General features: G+C 41.8%; 1 protein-coding gene across 3 annotated transcripts in view; it reads right to left on the bottom strand.

Annotated features, from left to right (window-relative positions):
- The window catches only part of PLCE1 (phospholipase C epsilon 1), a 320103-nt gene that overhangs the window by 37709 nt on the left and 266928 nt on the right, over positions 1-15466 (bottom strand). For all 3 annotated transcript variants that reach the window (XM_059169408.1, XM_059169409.1, XM_059169410.1), the window contains 4 exons: positions 14377-14484; positions 12719-12835; positions 10475-10633; positions 1981-2110 (listed from right to left, as the gene is read on the bottom strand). In XM_059169408.1, coding sequence (XP_059025391.1) covers positions 1981-2110; positions 10475-10633; positions 12719-12835; positions 14377-14484 — 514 coding nt within the window. The remainder of the gene's footprint in view (positions 1-1980; positions 2111-10474; positions 10634-12718; positions 12836-14376; positions 14485-15466) is intronic.

Below are 15466 nucleotides of genomic sequence, written 5' to 3' on the forward strand. Positions count from 1 at the left end.
ACAACCAAGATTGAAAGACTGACAGGACATTTAGCAGAAGCACAAGGAAGCCTCAACATGACCAGCTTACACTAGATATGGGAAAGCCACAAAGCCTTTTTGGGAATCAGCCAGGTGGAGGAATCTGTCAATGAAGTGGGAAATACCCATGTGGTGGCAGGCAGTGGCCTTCAGCTGTCACAGACCTTAGGTGTTAGTGCTAGAAGAAGGGAGAACACCAGCCAACACCAAACAGAAGCTTTTCATTACACAGCTGAGGGTCATGAGGCCTAGAGTGGAGATAGGACATTGACCCATCGTTTCATAGTTTATTGAAGGAGGACTTAGTGAGGCTCCACTTCCATGTGTCCCAGTCAGGCTTTAAGCAAACATGCAACTATCTTAGGTATTCAGTGGGGTATGGCTTAAATTTTACTCTCCTAACTGAAATAAACAAATTCCTGATCATTTTGTTACTTGCATATCAAAAACTTTCATATAATATTAATACTAATAATTAAGAAAAGTCTCTTCTTTCTGTTCTCAAAAGTACAGAAAAAACATAGGAGTAATTTATGATAGAGAGTGAATATAACTTCCAAGGAACTAACTTCTCACAGGGGCAAATGACATCTGGATTGGTTGATTTCTGAAGCATATGTGGTTTTTGTTTCTTATTTGAATAAATTTGTTCTTCTGGGACACCATAATCATAATAGAGTTCCATGGGGAAGAATAAATCAATGTAAGAATATTTATATTCCCACAACTTTTCAGGAATAGGATTCAATAAATTATCTTGATTCCTTTTCATTTCCCCCCTCTTTTTACCTTCCCATTAGAGTAGACGCCCCTCACATTATCCGATGGGATTTCAGGTCAAGTAAATTGGGCTTTTAGTGGATAGTATGAAGAAACCAGCTATTACTGAGGACAAACATTAAATGGACATAGACTAGGATCGTATCTGGGAGGGAAAAGGAGACTGGGCTGTACCTCGTGACCCTGATGGAATGTCAAGGAACACGACAGAACTAGGGGGCAGGCAGACCTGGAGCATGAGAAGCAGGTATTTGGGGGAGGGTAGCATGGCTGTCTTAATGTCAATGGTAAGTGACTGCTGGTCTGGGCATAGCTACATATTAGCAAAACAATGATCTGACAGATGTAATTTATTCTACACATGCAATGTTATTTATATAAATAGAAACTCTGGCCATTTTTCATTACATTGCTTTTCAAAAGTTGCTGAAATGAAACTGTTTACCATCAGCAATGGTACCTAGAAAACATTTTGCAATCTATAACCAATTTAGTACAATGAGACACACATGAAATCTAATTCTCATGGAAGAGTTAACTCTTCACTTGTAATCTGCAAGCAACTTCATTCATGTGATATTTATATTGTGCCACTAGCCATCAGCCATATTTTGTCTGTTTGGTGAAGCCAGACGGAAATATCTTGTTGGTTTAGTGATACGAGAACCAGGGAGAGGAGAAAGTGAAATGCTGTTTTTTGTTTGTTTTTTCTATATTCCTTACAGAACAGGAGTGAAGACCATGAGAGAGAGGAGCAGAGAGCACAAAACTGTGGTGCTGCCCCCTGCAGGTGTTTGAGGAGTGCAACTAGCGAGCAGTCACTATTCCTGCGAGAACATTCGCTACAGCAGGGACTGAAGGGTGAGAATGGGATCTCTGCTGCCATTCCTCCTTTTCCTCCAGAAACCCAGTCAGGAATGACTCCTGTGCTGCTTCCTACACCCTCCTCTTCTTTCCTTGAATGTTGGCTGTAGAAGATAACAGAATCCCCATCCTTACTTGTCCTCACCAAGCAGTGGGATTCAGGAACTCTTGGACAATGATTACAACAATCTGCGCTGTTAGCCTGAGGAGTGTCAGACTCATTTTGGGGGGGAAAGAAAAAGAACACAAAAAAACTACAACAGAACATCATCCCATCACTTCCCTGCACACAGCCTGGGGTTGTATTTCTCTTACCATCAGACAGAGATTCATAGTCATAATCATATTCATCCTCTTCATCCTCCTCTTCCTCGTTATTAGCAGGTGGGGGGTTGGCATTCCCCCCATTATAAGCCTGAGCTTGCATGGATGCTAACTGATGAGCCTGTAAGATATGAGTAATTAATGATGCAAAGCTACTCAAGTTCATTTGTAGCTTTCAAGGTGATGCTTGCCACAGCCATAAAAAGAGGCTTACCCTATTTTGATTCATTTGAGACAAAAACCAAAAATCTAGATTCACCTAAAGTTCAGTCTCTCTACTTGGGCAAATGTTGACATCCCTATAAGAGAAATCCAGGAGCTTTTAATGACAGTCACAGAACCTATGTGTTGTTCCCAGGCACCCGGGTTCCCTGGGCCAAGCTCTTCAGGACAAAGGCTGGTGCTTGGGAGAACCACCATCACTCCCCAGTGATGAAATGAATCAGCCCATCACTGTGGAAAAGTAAGTCTCTGTTTAGAAACTGTTTTTTTAAGGCTTTGACTTAGAGTAAAAGGTTAGAGGCCCCATGGACAATGAGACTGAATGAAGAATTGTTTAAATAAAGTTTTTCAAAAGACTTTATCTGAACCATCAATCGGATTAACAAACCAGGTTTAGAAACATCTGGAAACTTGATGTGTGCTTCGAGGGAGATCATGTGCCTTTACATTAGACTAGAATTACTGTCAGGTGATATCACAGGACACAAGGTTAATATAGGTCTGGGAACTCAGCACAGGAAATAAGCAGAAATATAGGAAAAGTTACTTGCACAAATTAAAAACAAGAAACAGAGCTAAAATCCAATAATAGATGAATGGGGTCAGTAAACTATGGTGTATCTGCTTGAAAAAAAAATTGTGATATATATTTACTGAACAAAGGATGCAGAATTGTGTGTTTATAATTATACATCTGAATATATATGAATATAGTATATCTATGTAAATATATATACAATTCTATATCATTTGGTCTGTGTCTATCTATAATGATTATAATGGTATACAATGACATGCATAATACAGCAGGGATTATTGACCTATTGTTGTGCACAAACCCCTTAATCAGTCTGGTGAGGCAGGATTCCTTCTCAGAATGTTATTTTAATTTAATTTAATTTAATTTTATATTTTTAACTAAGCTCCACACCCAACATGGACCCCAATATGGGGCTTGAACCCATGACCCTGAGTTGAAGATCTGAGCTGAGATCAAGAGCTGGATGTTAAACCAACTGGGCCAACCAGGCGCCCAGTCATTTTAAGTGCATAAAACAAAATACAAAAGATTACCAAAAAAATGTTGAATACAGTCATCAAATATTAAAAAAAAATATGGTGTTATAAGAATATGTATTTCTTTACTAACACAGACAAAAATGTATAAGTGTAGGTCAAATAACATTTTTGAAGTAGTGATAAGCATAGGTAATTCTTGGAGATATTAGCAACAACTGTGATGTAATAGAAAAAACTATAGGGGCGCCTTGGGTGGCTCAGTAGGTTAAGCCTCTCCCTTCAGCTTGGGTCATGATCTCAGGATCCTGGGATCCAGCCTGGCATCGGGCTCTCTGCTCCGTGGGGAGCCTGCTTTCCCCACCCCTCTCTCTGCCCGCCTCTCTGCCTACTTGTGATCTCTCTCTGTCAAATAAATAAATAAAATCTAAAAAAAAAAGAAAAAAAGAAAAAACTATAATTTCTACTGCTGATGAAGACCAAGTACTGCCACGGTTACTGTGGTTTGTTCCCTACATTTATTACCAGAGGAAATGCTAAATTTTAGCTAGAGGTTAGTGAAAATGGAGATGTAACTTTTTTTCTATCTATACTCATAGATCCTTGAGTTCTCTTTGTAGATATATTACCAAAGTTAAGAACCCCAGTAATACAGGTTTTATTTGGCATTGGAATTATGGATGTTTAAAAATAAAATGATGCTCTCTTCCCTAAATTTTCTGAGATGTGGTTATATTACTTTCATAAAAGAAATGTATACATAGGAAGATACAATTTAGTCTGTGTCTATATCTACATAAAATATTTTACAATACAGTCCACTGGAGACAATGGAACACTGTCTAGGCTGGGATTTCTCAAAGTGGGTTTTATGGAACATGAGCTCCATGGGTGTTAATAGCTGGTAGGTGAAAACTGAGCTGTATTACAGTTACCACAAGACACAATGGAAGGCTGGGAACAATGCTTAAACAAACTAGAACAGTCCTGCTACTGGGTTTCACAAAGCCTTTATTTCATATGCTAAAGGGCACTGTGATTCTTCAAAGAGCTCCACTACAGCATTTCCCATGCTTTTTAACCAAGGATTCCACCCCACCCCCAACCCCGCCACCTTTTCTCAGTGTCTCTCAATAGGATGAGTGTTCTTTGAAATGTTGAGAAATCTGCTCTAGGCACAAGGGAGCCACAGAAGCAAGTCTATTTGTCATGGGTAAGAGAAGGAACTTGCTGCTGCCAGCGTTCAAGGTAGAACCAAGGGCTGGGAATGATGATGCAAAGAGTCAAGTAGATCCGCTACAAAGATGCAAAGATCTGGGGATTGACAATATCAGAAAGCAGTGTGCCAAGGTCCCTTTAACTCCCAAACACTTTTACCAACACAGAAATATGGAGAAATGGACAAAAGGATAACCAGGAGCTGACATCCTTATTCTTTGCAATATCCTACTTCCTCTGAGGCAGAAAATACAAGACACTGGTCCTTGAATAAAAGCAATTCAGACATAGGTCAAGGGGTTGGATATAGAGTTCATATGAGGGGACTGGCTCAGATGGGTCTAACAGGGGCCATGTCTTACTCTTCTTTATTCCACTGGCCCCTTGCAGAGTCCCTATCATCTAATGTGCATTGTTTGAGTCTACAGGGTTGGAGTGCTAGAGACTAAGGTCAGAAAACTAGAGATCTGATGTGTAGTTAGGGAGACTCAGTAAGAACCTCAGCATGAGTCTGATGCAGATGGAAGGCTCCAGAAATCCCTCAGGCTCTAAGTCAGTCCACCCGAGTTGAGGGTGAGTTTCTGGTATGGCAATGACCCAGGAAAGTCAGGGATTGGTTCTGAACATACTGGAGCTGTGGGCACTCACTCATCCAGCCTCATGGGAGCTCAGATCAACAAGTCTAGACCCACCACCTGCCAGGTGACTGAAAGACTTTGCAGGTGTCACTGTCGGTACTCCCTGGGAGATCATGGGAAGCTGGAAGTAGTCTTAAAAAACTACAAGTGGGATTATACTGTCCCATTTTTACAAAAGGAAGAAGAGCTAAATTGTGGAAATTATAGAAGGGGGAGTGTCAAGGTGATAGCTGACGAAACCTCAGAATTGGTTATTAACTGGTTGGTGTGTGAACACAGAAAATAAAGAGGTGATTAGCAAGAGTTAGCATGGGTTTACTATGAACACATCTCTAGAACACTAAACTCTTTAGACTTTTTGGGTAAGGTAACTCACTTTGTGGGAAATAACAGATAAGAAGTGTTTCAAAACTTCTAGGTGGATAAGAATTATTTTTAAATAAACAGATTACCCAGGTTTCCTTGTGGAAATTCTGATTTAGTTGGGAAGCCTGGGACCCAAGAATCTATGTTTTTAATAGTGTTCCAGTGATTATCAATGTATTCTGACTTAAAAAAAAAAAGATTTTATTTATTTGAGAGAGAGAGAGCATGCCTCTGTGTTAGTGGGTGAAGGAGCAGAGGGAGAGGGATAAGTAGACCCTACGCTAAGCATGGAATCCGATGCATGGCTAGATCTCATGATCTAGCTCTCTAGAGCTCATGATCTCATCATCTCATGATCCTGAGATCTCAGGACCCTAAGATCATGACCTGAGCTGAAAACAAGAATTGGATGCTTAACCGACTGAGCCACCCAGGCGCCCCTGTATTCCGACTTCTACATTACGTTTGTAAGAGTCTTCTGAAGACATGAATCTGAACCCTAGCTCTGCTACTCTGAGCTGGGTGGCTTTGAGAAAGTCACACAAATGGTTGGGACTTGGTTTTCTACTATAAATAAAGAAGCTAAGGCAGATGCTAGAGAAATGTGGGCTGCAGGAGAGGCGAGCACTAGGCAGGAGGGACGGTCACAAAAACTCCAGGAAGGATCTGTAAGAAGGACCACAGGCGGGCTCTCTGCCTGTTCATCTGACTCAAGGGCAACCTTAAGGATGAAGGCACCATTTGAAAAAACTGCTAATAAATGCATTGGATATCAGAAGTCAAAAATCACTAAGAACTCTTTAGGCTGCGATGACATACCGAAACCAAGAAGAGCCAATGTAACCGAGATAAATGTGAGGCTCCTGCCTGTGAAAGATGAAAATCAACCATAACCCTGAAGACATGGGGAGACTAGCCAAAGAGCAGTCCATATGAAAATAACTGAACTCTTTTTGTTTTGCACAAACATCGCAGGAGCCCAGTGTGCACTGAACAGTTTTCAAAGCCAGGATAGTCATAAGCTGCCTTAACTGCTGTACAAGTCCAAGTTAAGAGAGGCGATGGCTTCACTCTCCTCCTTGTGCTGTCAGACCCTAACTGGAGTATTGACTTGTTCTGGAAATTACATCTTAAGATGGAGAAGATATCCCTGAATATCCACAAATTCAAGAATATCCCAAACATTGTTAATGGAAAGCAGAGAGTCTGAGCAGCTAGATCCTGTGACAAACAGTTGACACAACAAGACTTTAGTTTGTGGAAGAGAGAAAAGCTGGTGGGAGGCACATGCTAGCTCTCTTATGGAACTGGTCTGTGCAGCTGCAGAGGGAAAAAGCAGTGCCAAAGAGTAGGAGCAACAGAGAGCAGGATTTGGGCTCAACATAAGGAAGACTTCTCAAATAGCACAATGTATTCATTTGTGAACTGGAGGCTGCATCGGCGGTAACTGCAGATGTCTGCAAAGAACAGGAAAGGCAACAGCTACAACATTCCACCACATCTAGAAGACCACAGAGGTACGTGCAGGGCTGCTGGGTCTGCTTGGCAGTCAGGAGCGGGAAGTAGTTGGTGAGTAAAGAAAACAGCATGAGGGACAGTGTTGTAGGAGAAAAAGCACCCTGTTCTGGGCCGTCCGTTACTGATGCAGCCGCTGCAGTGGGAACACATGCTAATACTTTAGTTACACGACTTCCTAACAAAAGCCCATCAGCATAGATCTTGTGGTCTCTGGAACCCAAACAAATGCTGGGCTTTCTGGAACAGCTTTGAGAGTCCAGATCTGGACACAGGTAAACCTAGCCGAGGGCTCTAACTTGTGGCCCTCAGGGCTGACTTCCCCTCCAGACCAGACGGTGTGGCTGGTGCAGTGTTTTAGAAAGAATGTAATTAGAGCCATTCATTTATGAGGGCATGTGTGCTTCACTCCCGTGCTGACCGTTTCCAACCGTCAACCAGCCAGCTGGCCCCTCATCTTTATGTTTCTGCCTGACCCCTGAAAGCAGCTGGTTTTGCAACTCTGGGCCAAGAGCTGTGTGTGGTTCAAACTGTGGACCCCCGGGGTACATACAACTTCTAGGGATGTGCAGCTTCATGTATTTTTAAAGGAATCAATTTCTAGATTCAAGATTTTCAATCTCTATGTGTACTCTTTAAAAGATAGGACTATCTGTGAGCAAGCGTATGGTCGGCTGGTTCTCCCTTCCCTTGCTCTTGTCATACTCTTCTCTTGTTTAAGAAAAGAGAAGTGTAACTTTCACTTACCAAATGGGGAAAAATCTGTGATACAGGAGATGAGGTGAAAACCACCCAAAGTAGCAAAGGATCATTTGAGAACACAGAGCTCTTGAGAGTCTTGAAAAACTAAGGGGGGGGTGGTGGAACATCTTATTTCATCTAGACAACAAGCACATTGAAAGATCCATGCCTTTATCTGTCTGCCTGCCTTCCTCTCCATCCATCCATCCATCCATCCATCCAGTCTCTGTCTCTATCTTCCCTCCCTTTCCTTCCTTTCATCTGCCCATCCACCCATCTTAGAATTAATATTCAAAAGTGAGATGGTTGGGGAGCCTGGGGGCTTAGCTTAGTTGGTTAAGCGTTGGCCTTTGGCTTAGGTCATGATCCCAGAGTCCTGTGATGGAGCCCCATGTTGGGCTCCCTGCTCAGGAGATAGACTGCTTCTCCTCTGCCCTTCCTCATGCTCTCTCATTTACTTGCTCTCACTCTATCTCAAATAAATAAAATCTTAAGAAAAAAACAAACAAACCAAAAAACAAAAGTGACGATGGTTATCATAGGGATGATAACACAATATTTATTTGAATTAAAAAAAAAAAGTCAGACTTTTTCTGACCAAACTAAATCGGGCTGACTGGGCTGATATCTTTGACAATGAGGATTGTTTTGTGCATTATATTGGTATATAACTTATCCATAACATGTTTGAAAATATATCTCTTGTAACTACTTAGACTTGTGATAAAAAATTTTTTTTTAAATATTTTATTTATTTATTTGACAGAGAGAGAGATCACAAGTAGGCAGAGAGGCAGGCAGAGAGAGAGAAAGGAAAGCAGACTCCCTGCCAAGCAGAGAGCCGGATGTGGGGCTCGATCCCAGGACCCTGGGATCATGACCTGAGCCGAAGGCAGAGGCTTTAACCCACTGAGCCACCCAGGTGCCCCTGTGATAAAATTTTTAAATGTCAATCAAAAAATGTATAAAGGGGGAAAATGTGTGAAAAATACAGTTTTTCAAAAATTTTTTGAGATATTTGAGCAAAAAAAGTTTGATGACCATACTTGTACAGCATCTGTGGTAATCCTGAGCCACTCTATTTAGGGCAAACCTGATGAGTAGGGATCTCTTGGCTGGACTGGCTTGGGGCCCTTTCTGTAAATATCTATTTTTCTGCTCAGAAAGGTAAGTCTAAGATGATGGAACCTCTGATCTCACCTTCCTCCCCCACCCTGAGGGCATCTGACATCACCTGAATCTTCAGGGGATATCAGGTAAATCTCTAACTCAGCCTGGACTTTGGGCAGCCTGCGATCCTACTGCAGGTGACCTTGACAACCTGGGAATTCCCTGGTACTTACACAGCAGACGACAAGATTCTTTAAGGACCCCTCAGGGAAGCAGTACTATTCTGAATGGCAAGAAATACTGAAATAGAGCCTGAGAAATGGGACAATGAAATGTTTATAGAGTGGTCTGCAATTCTGACAAGGGTCCCATGATTCACTTTGAGAAGCTTTTGTGAGATTTTAGTGTCAGAGAGGTCCTGTGAAGCTAGTTACCTTAACATTCCCATTTTACAGATGAAGAAACAGAAGCCTAGAAAGGCTGACTGACTCATGGTCACATGGCTGGTTTGACAGAGCCAGATACTAGAAACTGGCATTTCAGCTCCGCACCTAAGGCTCTTTCTCCAGTATCATGTTATATATCGTCTACTTTAAACTCAGACCCTTACCTCTGAGTTCCACAAATCAGGGCTTTTAGAAGATTTGATGATTTCTCCAAATCGACTACTCAACCATGTCAAGCTGGACCCTTGACTCAACTACATTTGAGATTTTTTTATTGATAACTTTGGACAAAGGTTCCAAATTTGCTGGGCTCATAGAATCCTTTGGCTGATTTCTCTGTTCTCTGGAACCCACTGAAGCAGGACCGGAGTAGGGGCTAGAGGCTTGGAGGTGATGGCCCAGACAGAAATTAAGAGCCATTGGCCATGACCTAGGTTGAGCTCTGAACTGTCCCTGATGCTGGAACAGCACCACTGTACTGAGCTTTGTGTGGCAACCCCCAGCTGTTGTTAAGTTTTGAAAAAGACAAAGCCCTAAATAAGACAAAGAATTTTGGCAGCTGTCATTCTCTGGGATACGTACAACCCGGCATATGAACTCAGCTCTGGACCTAAATTTTTTTGTGGATCCTTGGGCCGAAGGCTCTCTATACAAGCAGGTTTGGGATACTTGGGGAGTAGCTCTCTGTGGGTGAGGCAGGTTGGGGAGTGCCCTGGAGTCCACAGGCCACAGTGAAACATCAACTTCCATGCTGGCACCACAGGGCCGATGGTGTTAGGGTTCCACTACTGACTGCAGGAGTTACAGCCCCTTGTCCAAGTGCTCTCTCTATAGGGGCTCTCCCTATGGTGTGTGGGGGGAGGTCACTCTGAAGGGAGCTTTACCTAGAGGGGACTGCAGCCACTGATGTGGGATTGATAGCCAAGAAGTCCAGGTCCAGAGCCAAGAATCACACATTATCCTTCTCAGAGCAAATTAAACAATGAGATGCATTCTACATGAGAAATTAATTTCATAAAATAAAATTCTAGGTGAGTGGGAGGACAATCTTAGTCTATTAAAGGGAAGGCCAAAACTCAAATTTATTGTCCCAGGAAACTCAATCGTCAAAACCTGTTTACTCTGTAGGTCATCTGAAAGGTCAGAATATCACTGATTTCTTAGTTCTGGGCACACCACATACCTAGAACCTCTATAATGAGAGGAGAATACCTTTTGCTTTAAGATATCCACTGGCGTCTGGTGAGCTTTTAGCTTCTTATTTTTAAGAAGTACTTTCCTCCTAAGTTGGTCAGGTGAGGGAAGCATTGGATCATCTGAGAAATCGCTCTCAAACAGGAATTTTGCCACCAGTTTTTCTCCAAACACAGTCTACAAAGAATAAAGGAAAACACACCATCAGTGCCTTTTACCTATGCTTGAATTATTTCGCTAGATATTTCAGCTCAGTTGAATGGTTCTACAAACCCTAGGAAGAGAAAAAGTAGGAAAGAAGCAGTGTCCCTCCTCCCTGCCCACACTGTCTTACTGGAAGGAAGGGAGGTGGTTACAAGGTCAGGAGGAGAGGTCTAGGGCCTTCTTCAGGTGGGGCCAGCTCTAACTGTTTAGGACAATGCTCTAAGGTTTGACAGATTAAAGAAAAGGACACTCAGAGGCTGTGGTTTGTAGAGTATGATCCATCCCAGATGTGGGTAAGAAGTCAAAAGGATAAAACTTACACGTAGCTAGAGAGTGACGACAAAGAATGAAGGTAATGCAGAGAATCTGCCACCATGTAGTATAAAGAGCTGCACATACCCTTTTCACAAAGATTTTGTGAGCACTGGCCTCCAAAGAGGAACGTGTGTCCCTCAAGGAGGTAGGTGGTGGGAATAAGCACAAAATGATCCACTGGGGGGAGGGTAGAAAATATGGCAATTTCTATCTTTAGTTATTTTTTAATTAAAAAAGGAAAACAGGGACGCCTGGGTGGCTCAGTTGGTTAAGCGGCTGCCTTCGGCTCAGGTGGTGATCAAGTCCCACATCGGGCTCCTTGCTCGGCAGGGAGCCTGCTTCTCCCTCTGCCTCTGCCTGCCTCTCTGTCTGCCTGTGCTCACTCGCTCTCTCTCCCTCTATCACTGACAAATAAATAAATAAAATCTTTATTTAAAAAAAAAAAAGAAAACAAAAAAGGAACCTTAATAGTGTTTAACGTACCTATGCCTCATTAATGGAATTGAGAAATGAGTACCATGATTTGGCAAGAGCAGCTAACAACACCCTCTTTCTATCCACGTACAGTTTCTCTGTAAACTGTCTTTATCAGCAACTATAGCTATTCATCAAATACTGAAATAATAAACTAAACCTAAAGCCAGACATACAAGTGGCTAATCATAAAAATTTCAGCCCAGCTAATGGATTGTTCAACACTATGTCAACAACTAATCAAGTGCTACACATTAGCTAACTGAACATAAAAAAAAGAAATTAAAAAAATTTCAAGAATAATGAACATATTGAATCACATTACTCTCACTAAAAACTTAGATAATAAATAACACATTGTTAAAAATTTTTATGAGAGCAAAAAGGGATTTTGTACCTTTAATAAATAATAGTATAAGAATTATTGTTTATTTCACCCTTTCTATGTTATTCCCTTTCACAGTCTATTTTTGCATGTTTTAATTAATGTATAAAACATGTTAATAAGTAGGATATGTGTATAATGTATGAGTAAGACAATAAACATCCAATAGGAATACATACTATGGTATTTTACTGATGGAGCACACAATCAAAAAAGTTGAGACCATTATTCTAACTGATGGCAAAAGAAAGGCAATATGAAAGACTGATTAGTTTTGTTTGCATAAGTATTTGGGGACATTTTCCTTTGGCCAAGCCCTTGCCTCCCCCTGAGAGCCATATTTCCATAAGTGCGTCAGTCAGTGGAGGAAGGGAAAAATATAATGGAATATTTGACCCTGAATCTGTCTGCATTATAGCTCACCTGTATAAGGAAGGGCCAAGTGTAACATAGCAGCTGTTCTGGCCAGTCTAAGCTCTTTGCCAACTTGGATCCCCATATCTGTAGTGTCCGCCACAAGAAAATTTGACTTATTTGCCCTGAGGTATTTTCATCTTTTCCACATACAACTGACAGGTGCCATCCTAGCATCCCTGATTTGTGGTACCAGAAGCATTGGAGAGTCGGTCTCTCCTTATCTCCTAAGGCTTTCTGGAAATGGTCAGGAGACCACAGAACAAAGCTTCATCAGGTCAGCTGCAAAGGTGAACCATTCAGGAGGGACCCCAAGCTCCCACGGCACCCTCTTAGGTCTGAGGGACTCTGACTGTACGAACTTTGTGGCTGAGGTCCAGCTGTGATGTGGCCCTTGGTGGCTCCATATAAAAGCAACAGTGACAAGACAAAGGCAAAGATGCCATCCTAACTGCTAGCTAATACCTTACCTTGAAAATTTCTGCCATTTTTCGTTGCTGAGGCAAGGAGCAGTGGTTCTCAATTGATATGATGATGGGCAGGTCAGAGTTGATGAAGGCACTGCGGTCAATGGCTTCAACCACCTCCTGCGAGAGCCAGAACAGCCCATTAGAGTCCAGATGTCTGTCCGGGGTGTCAGAAGAAGTACTTATAGCCACAGAAACCACCTAAATTGTTGTATGCAGAAGATTCTGGCCAAAATGGTTTTTATCTTTTCAAACATATTTTCAAATTAAGCACGATGATAGGCTGTTTTCTATAAACACATTAAACGGCTCATATTGAGTTTTGTTCACATACTTTATAAGGAAGAGCTATTAGCGTGCCAAATTTAACAGATCAGTATGTGTTTTGATTACATTTTAGGTAAAAGGCGCTGTGTTTGCTACAGCATAAAAAATAATGAGACTTAAGGTACTTTCCTACTTTCAAAGAGTTTATAACCAATCTACTTGGGGTTAGATGTTTATGTTTATGTGTGCAAGTAAACATAGTTCTCAAATCCTCCTTCTCTCAATATAGAGTACAGAAGGTTTTTGTTATTTTAGTTTATTTATTTGACAGACAGAGATCACAAGTAGGCAGAGAGGCAGGCAGAGAGAGAGGAGGAAGCAGGCTCCCTGCTGGGCAGAGAACCTGATGCGGGGCATAATCCTAGGACCCTGAGATCATGATCTGAGCCAAAGGCAGAGGCTTTAACTGAGCCACCCAGGTGCCCCTAGAGTACGTAAGTTTTAAGAGACATGAATAGGAAAGGAAAAGTGAAGGGGGGAAATTAGAGGGGGAGATGAACCAGAGACTGTGGACTCTGAGAAACAAACTGAGTGTTTTAGAAGGGAGGGGGGTGGCAGGATGGGTGAGCCTGGTCATGGGTATTAAGGAGGGCACATATTGCATGGAGCACTGGGTGTTATACATAAACAATAAATCATGAAACACTACATCAAAAACTAATGATGTATTGTATGGTGACTAACATAACACAATTAAAAAAAAGAGAGATGAATAGGAAAATGAGCTAAAGAGAAAATGCATTTTAGCTATTCTGTCTGCAAATAACACAGAAATAACAGTATTCCATTCCAGCCCAGCCACATTTCAGAGAAAAATGATTTTATACAGCCCAAACCACTCTGGATGAGGATAGTAACCATACAATGAACTAATGAACTATTTAGAATTTGAAACAATAATCCAATGCAACTAGTTTTTCTGGGTGACTGACCTCCCCTAGTGGAACCACTTCTCATTACTTTACAGTATTGATTATTTAATCATCTCCTAACACATGATGTTGGTCTTTGTCAGCGGGACACCTGTAGCAGGAAAAAAGCCCCTGCCTTTTATAGACCATCTTATGATGTAAAAATTGCAACATTATTATTATAAGGTAACTCATTTAAGGTAATGGTTATTAAACTGGTGAATGAGACGCTAAGGAGAGTTCTAGATCAACTCTGAGAAAAATGAACATGTGCACATCCCACGCAATTTTGGGAAGTCTATTGACTTGGGTCAGGAATAAGAACCCCCAACCTAAGGTATAGTTTGGAAGAGTCAGTCATGTAAAGGACTAATGAAGATAATGACTCTGTGATCTGATTTAAGGAACGTTATGAAGCATTACCTTGAAGGGGATCTTGGTTGTCAGCGTGTGCCCGTGGTAGATGATGGGCATCCCATCATCTCCATCCCAGCAGTCCAACTCTACACTCCTGCAGCCTTGTAGGAGGACCTGTGTGACCAATGCATGGATTCACTCCAGATAAGCAAATGGACACAGAGCCTCCAATTAAACTCAACACATGCTTCTCTATATCAGTGTCCACATTCAGGGCTAAAGCAGAAGGGCATAAGATCTAAAATAAATCATGCATTTTGGCCAAAGGCCACAATGAATTAGGGGAGAGAACAGATTATAGTGGAAAGAGTATTTACCAGAGCTGAATACTATTGGAAGATAAACTTTTTTCTTTCTTTTTAAGATTTTTTTTAAAAATTAAATTTATTTATTTTCAGCACAACAGTATTCTCTTTTTAAGATTTTACTTATTTGTCAAAAAGAGGGGGAGAGAGAGAGAGTCCACACAAGCAGGGGGAGTGGCAAGCAGAGCAGACCCAGGGAGAAGCTGACTCCCCACTGAGCAGGAAACCAGATATGGGACTTGATCTCACAACTCTGGGATCACGGCCTGAGCCAAAGGCAGGCACTTAACTGACTGAGCCACCTAGGTGTCCCTGGAAGGTAAAATTTGATAGCAAATCCATATGACTATTTTCCCAGCAACTTTGGTCCCTCAAGGGACATGCACAGGGTACATCCTGAAATGAGAGAGCAAGGCTAGTGCTCTACCTGGGCAAATGTGAGTGAAGGTGAAGGGGCTGAGGTTGCAGACCAAAGCAAACGAGGCTACCGATTCCTTAATGAACTGGCTAAACATTTGTATGAATCCAATCAGAATAAATCTCTTCCAATTTAGACCCAAATTCTGCCACTGGCTAATGCCTTTCCTGTGAACATAGAGCATGGCAGAAGAGTAGAAGCAAGCAGTCATCAAGGATTTACCTTGCTGTCTAATCCTAGAACAGAGGCAAATAACCCATAAATTCCACTCTCCCATACCCACAGCAGTCATCAGTGATCAGTCACAACACACGTACCCCCTATCTCACAACCTCTTCAGGAAAGTGCTCTGGGAAGCACTACTGCTGAATTA

Source organism: Mustela lutreola, chromosome 4, assembly GCF_030435805.1.
Source record: "Mustela lutreola isolate mMusLut2 chromosome 4, mMusLut2.pri, whole genome shotgun sequence".
NCBI classification, from domain to species: domain Eukaryota; kingdom Metazoa; phylum Chordata; class Mammalia; order Carnivora; family Mustelidae; genus Mustela; species Mustela lutreola.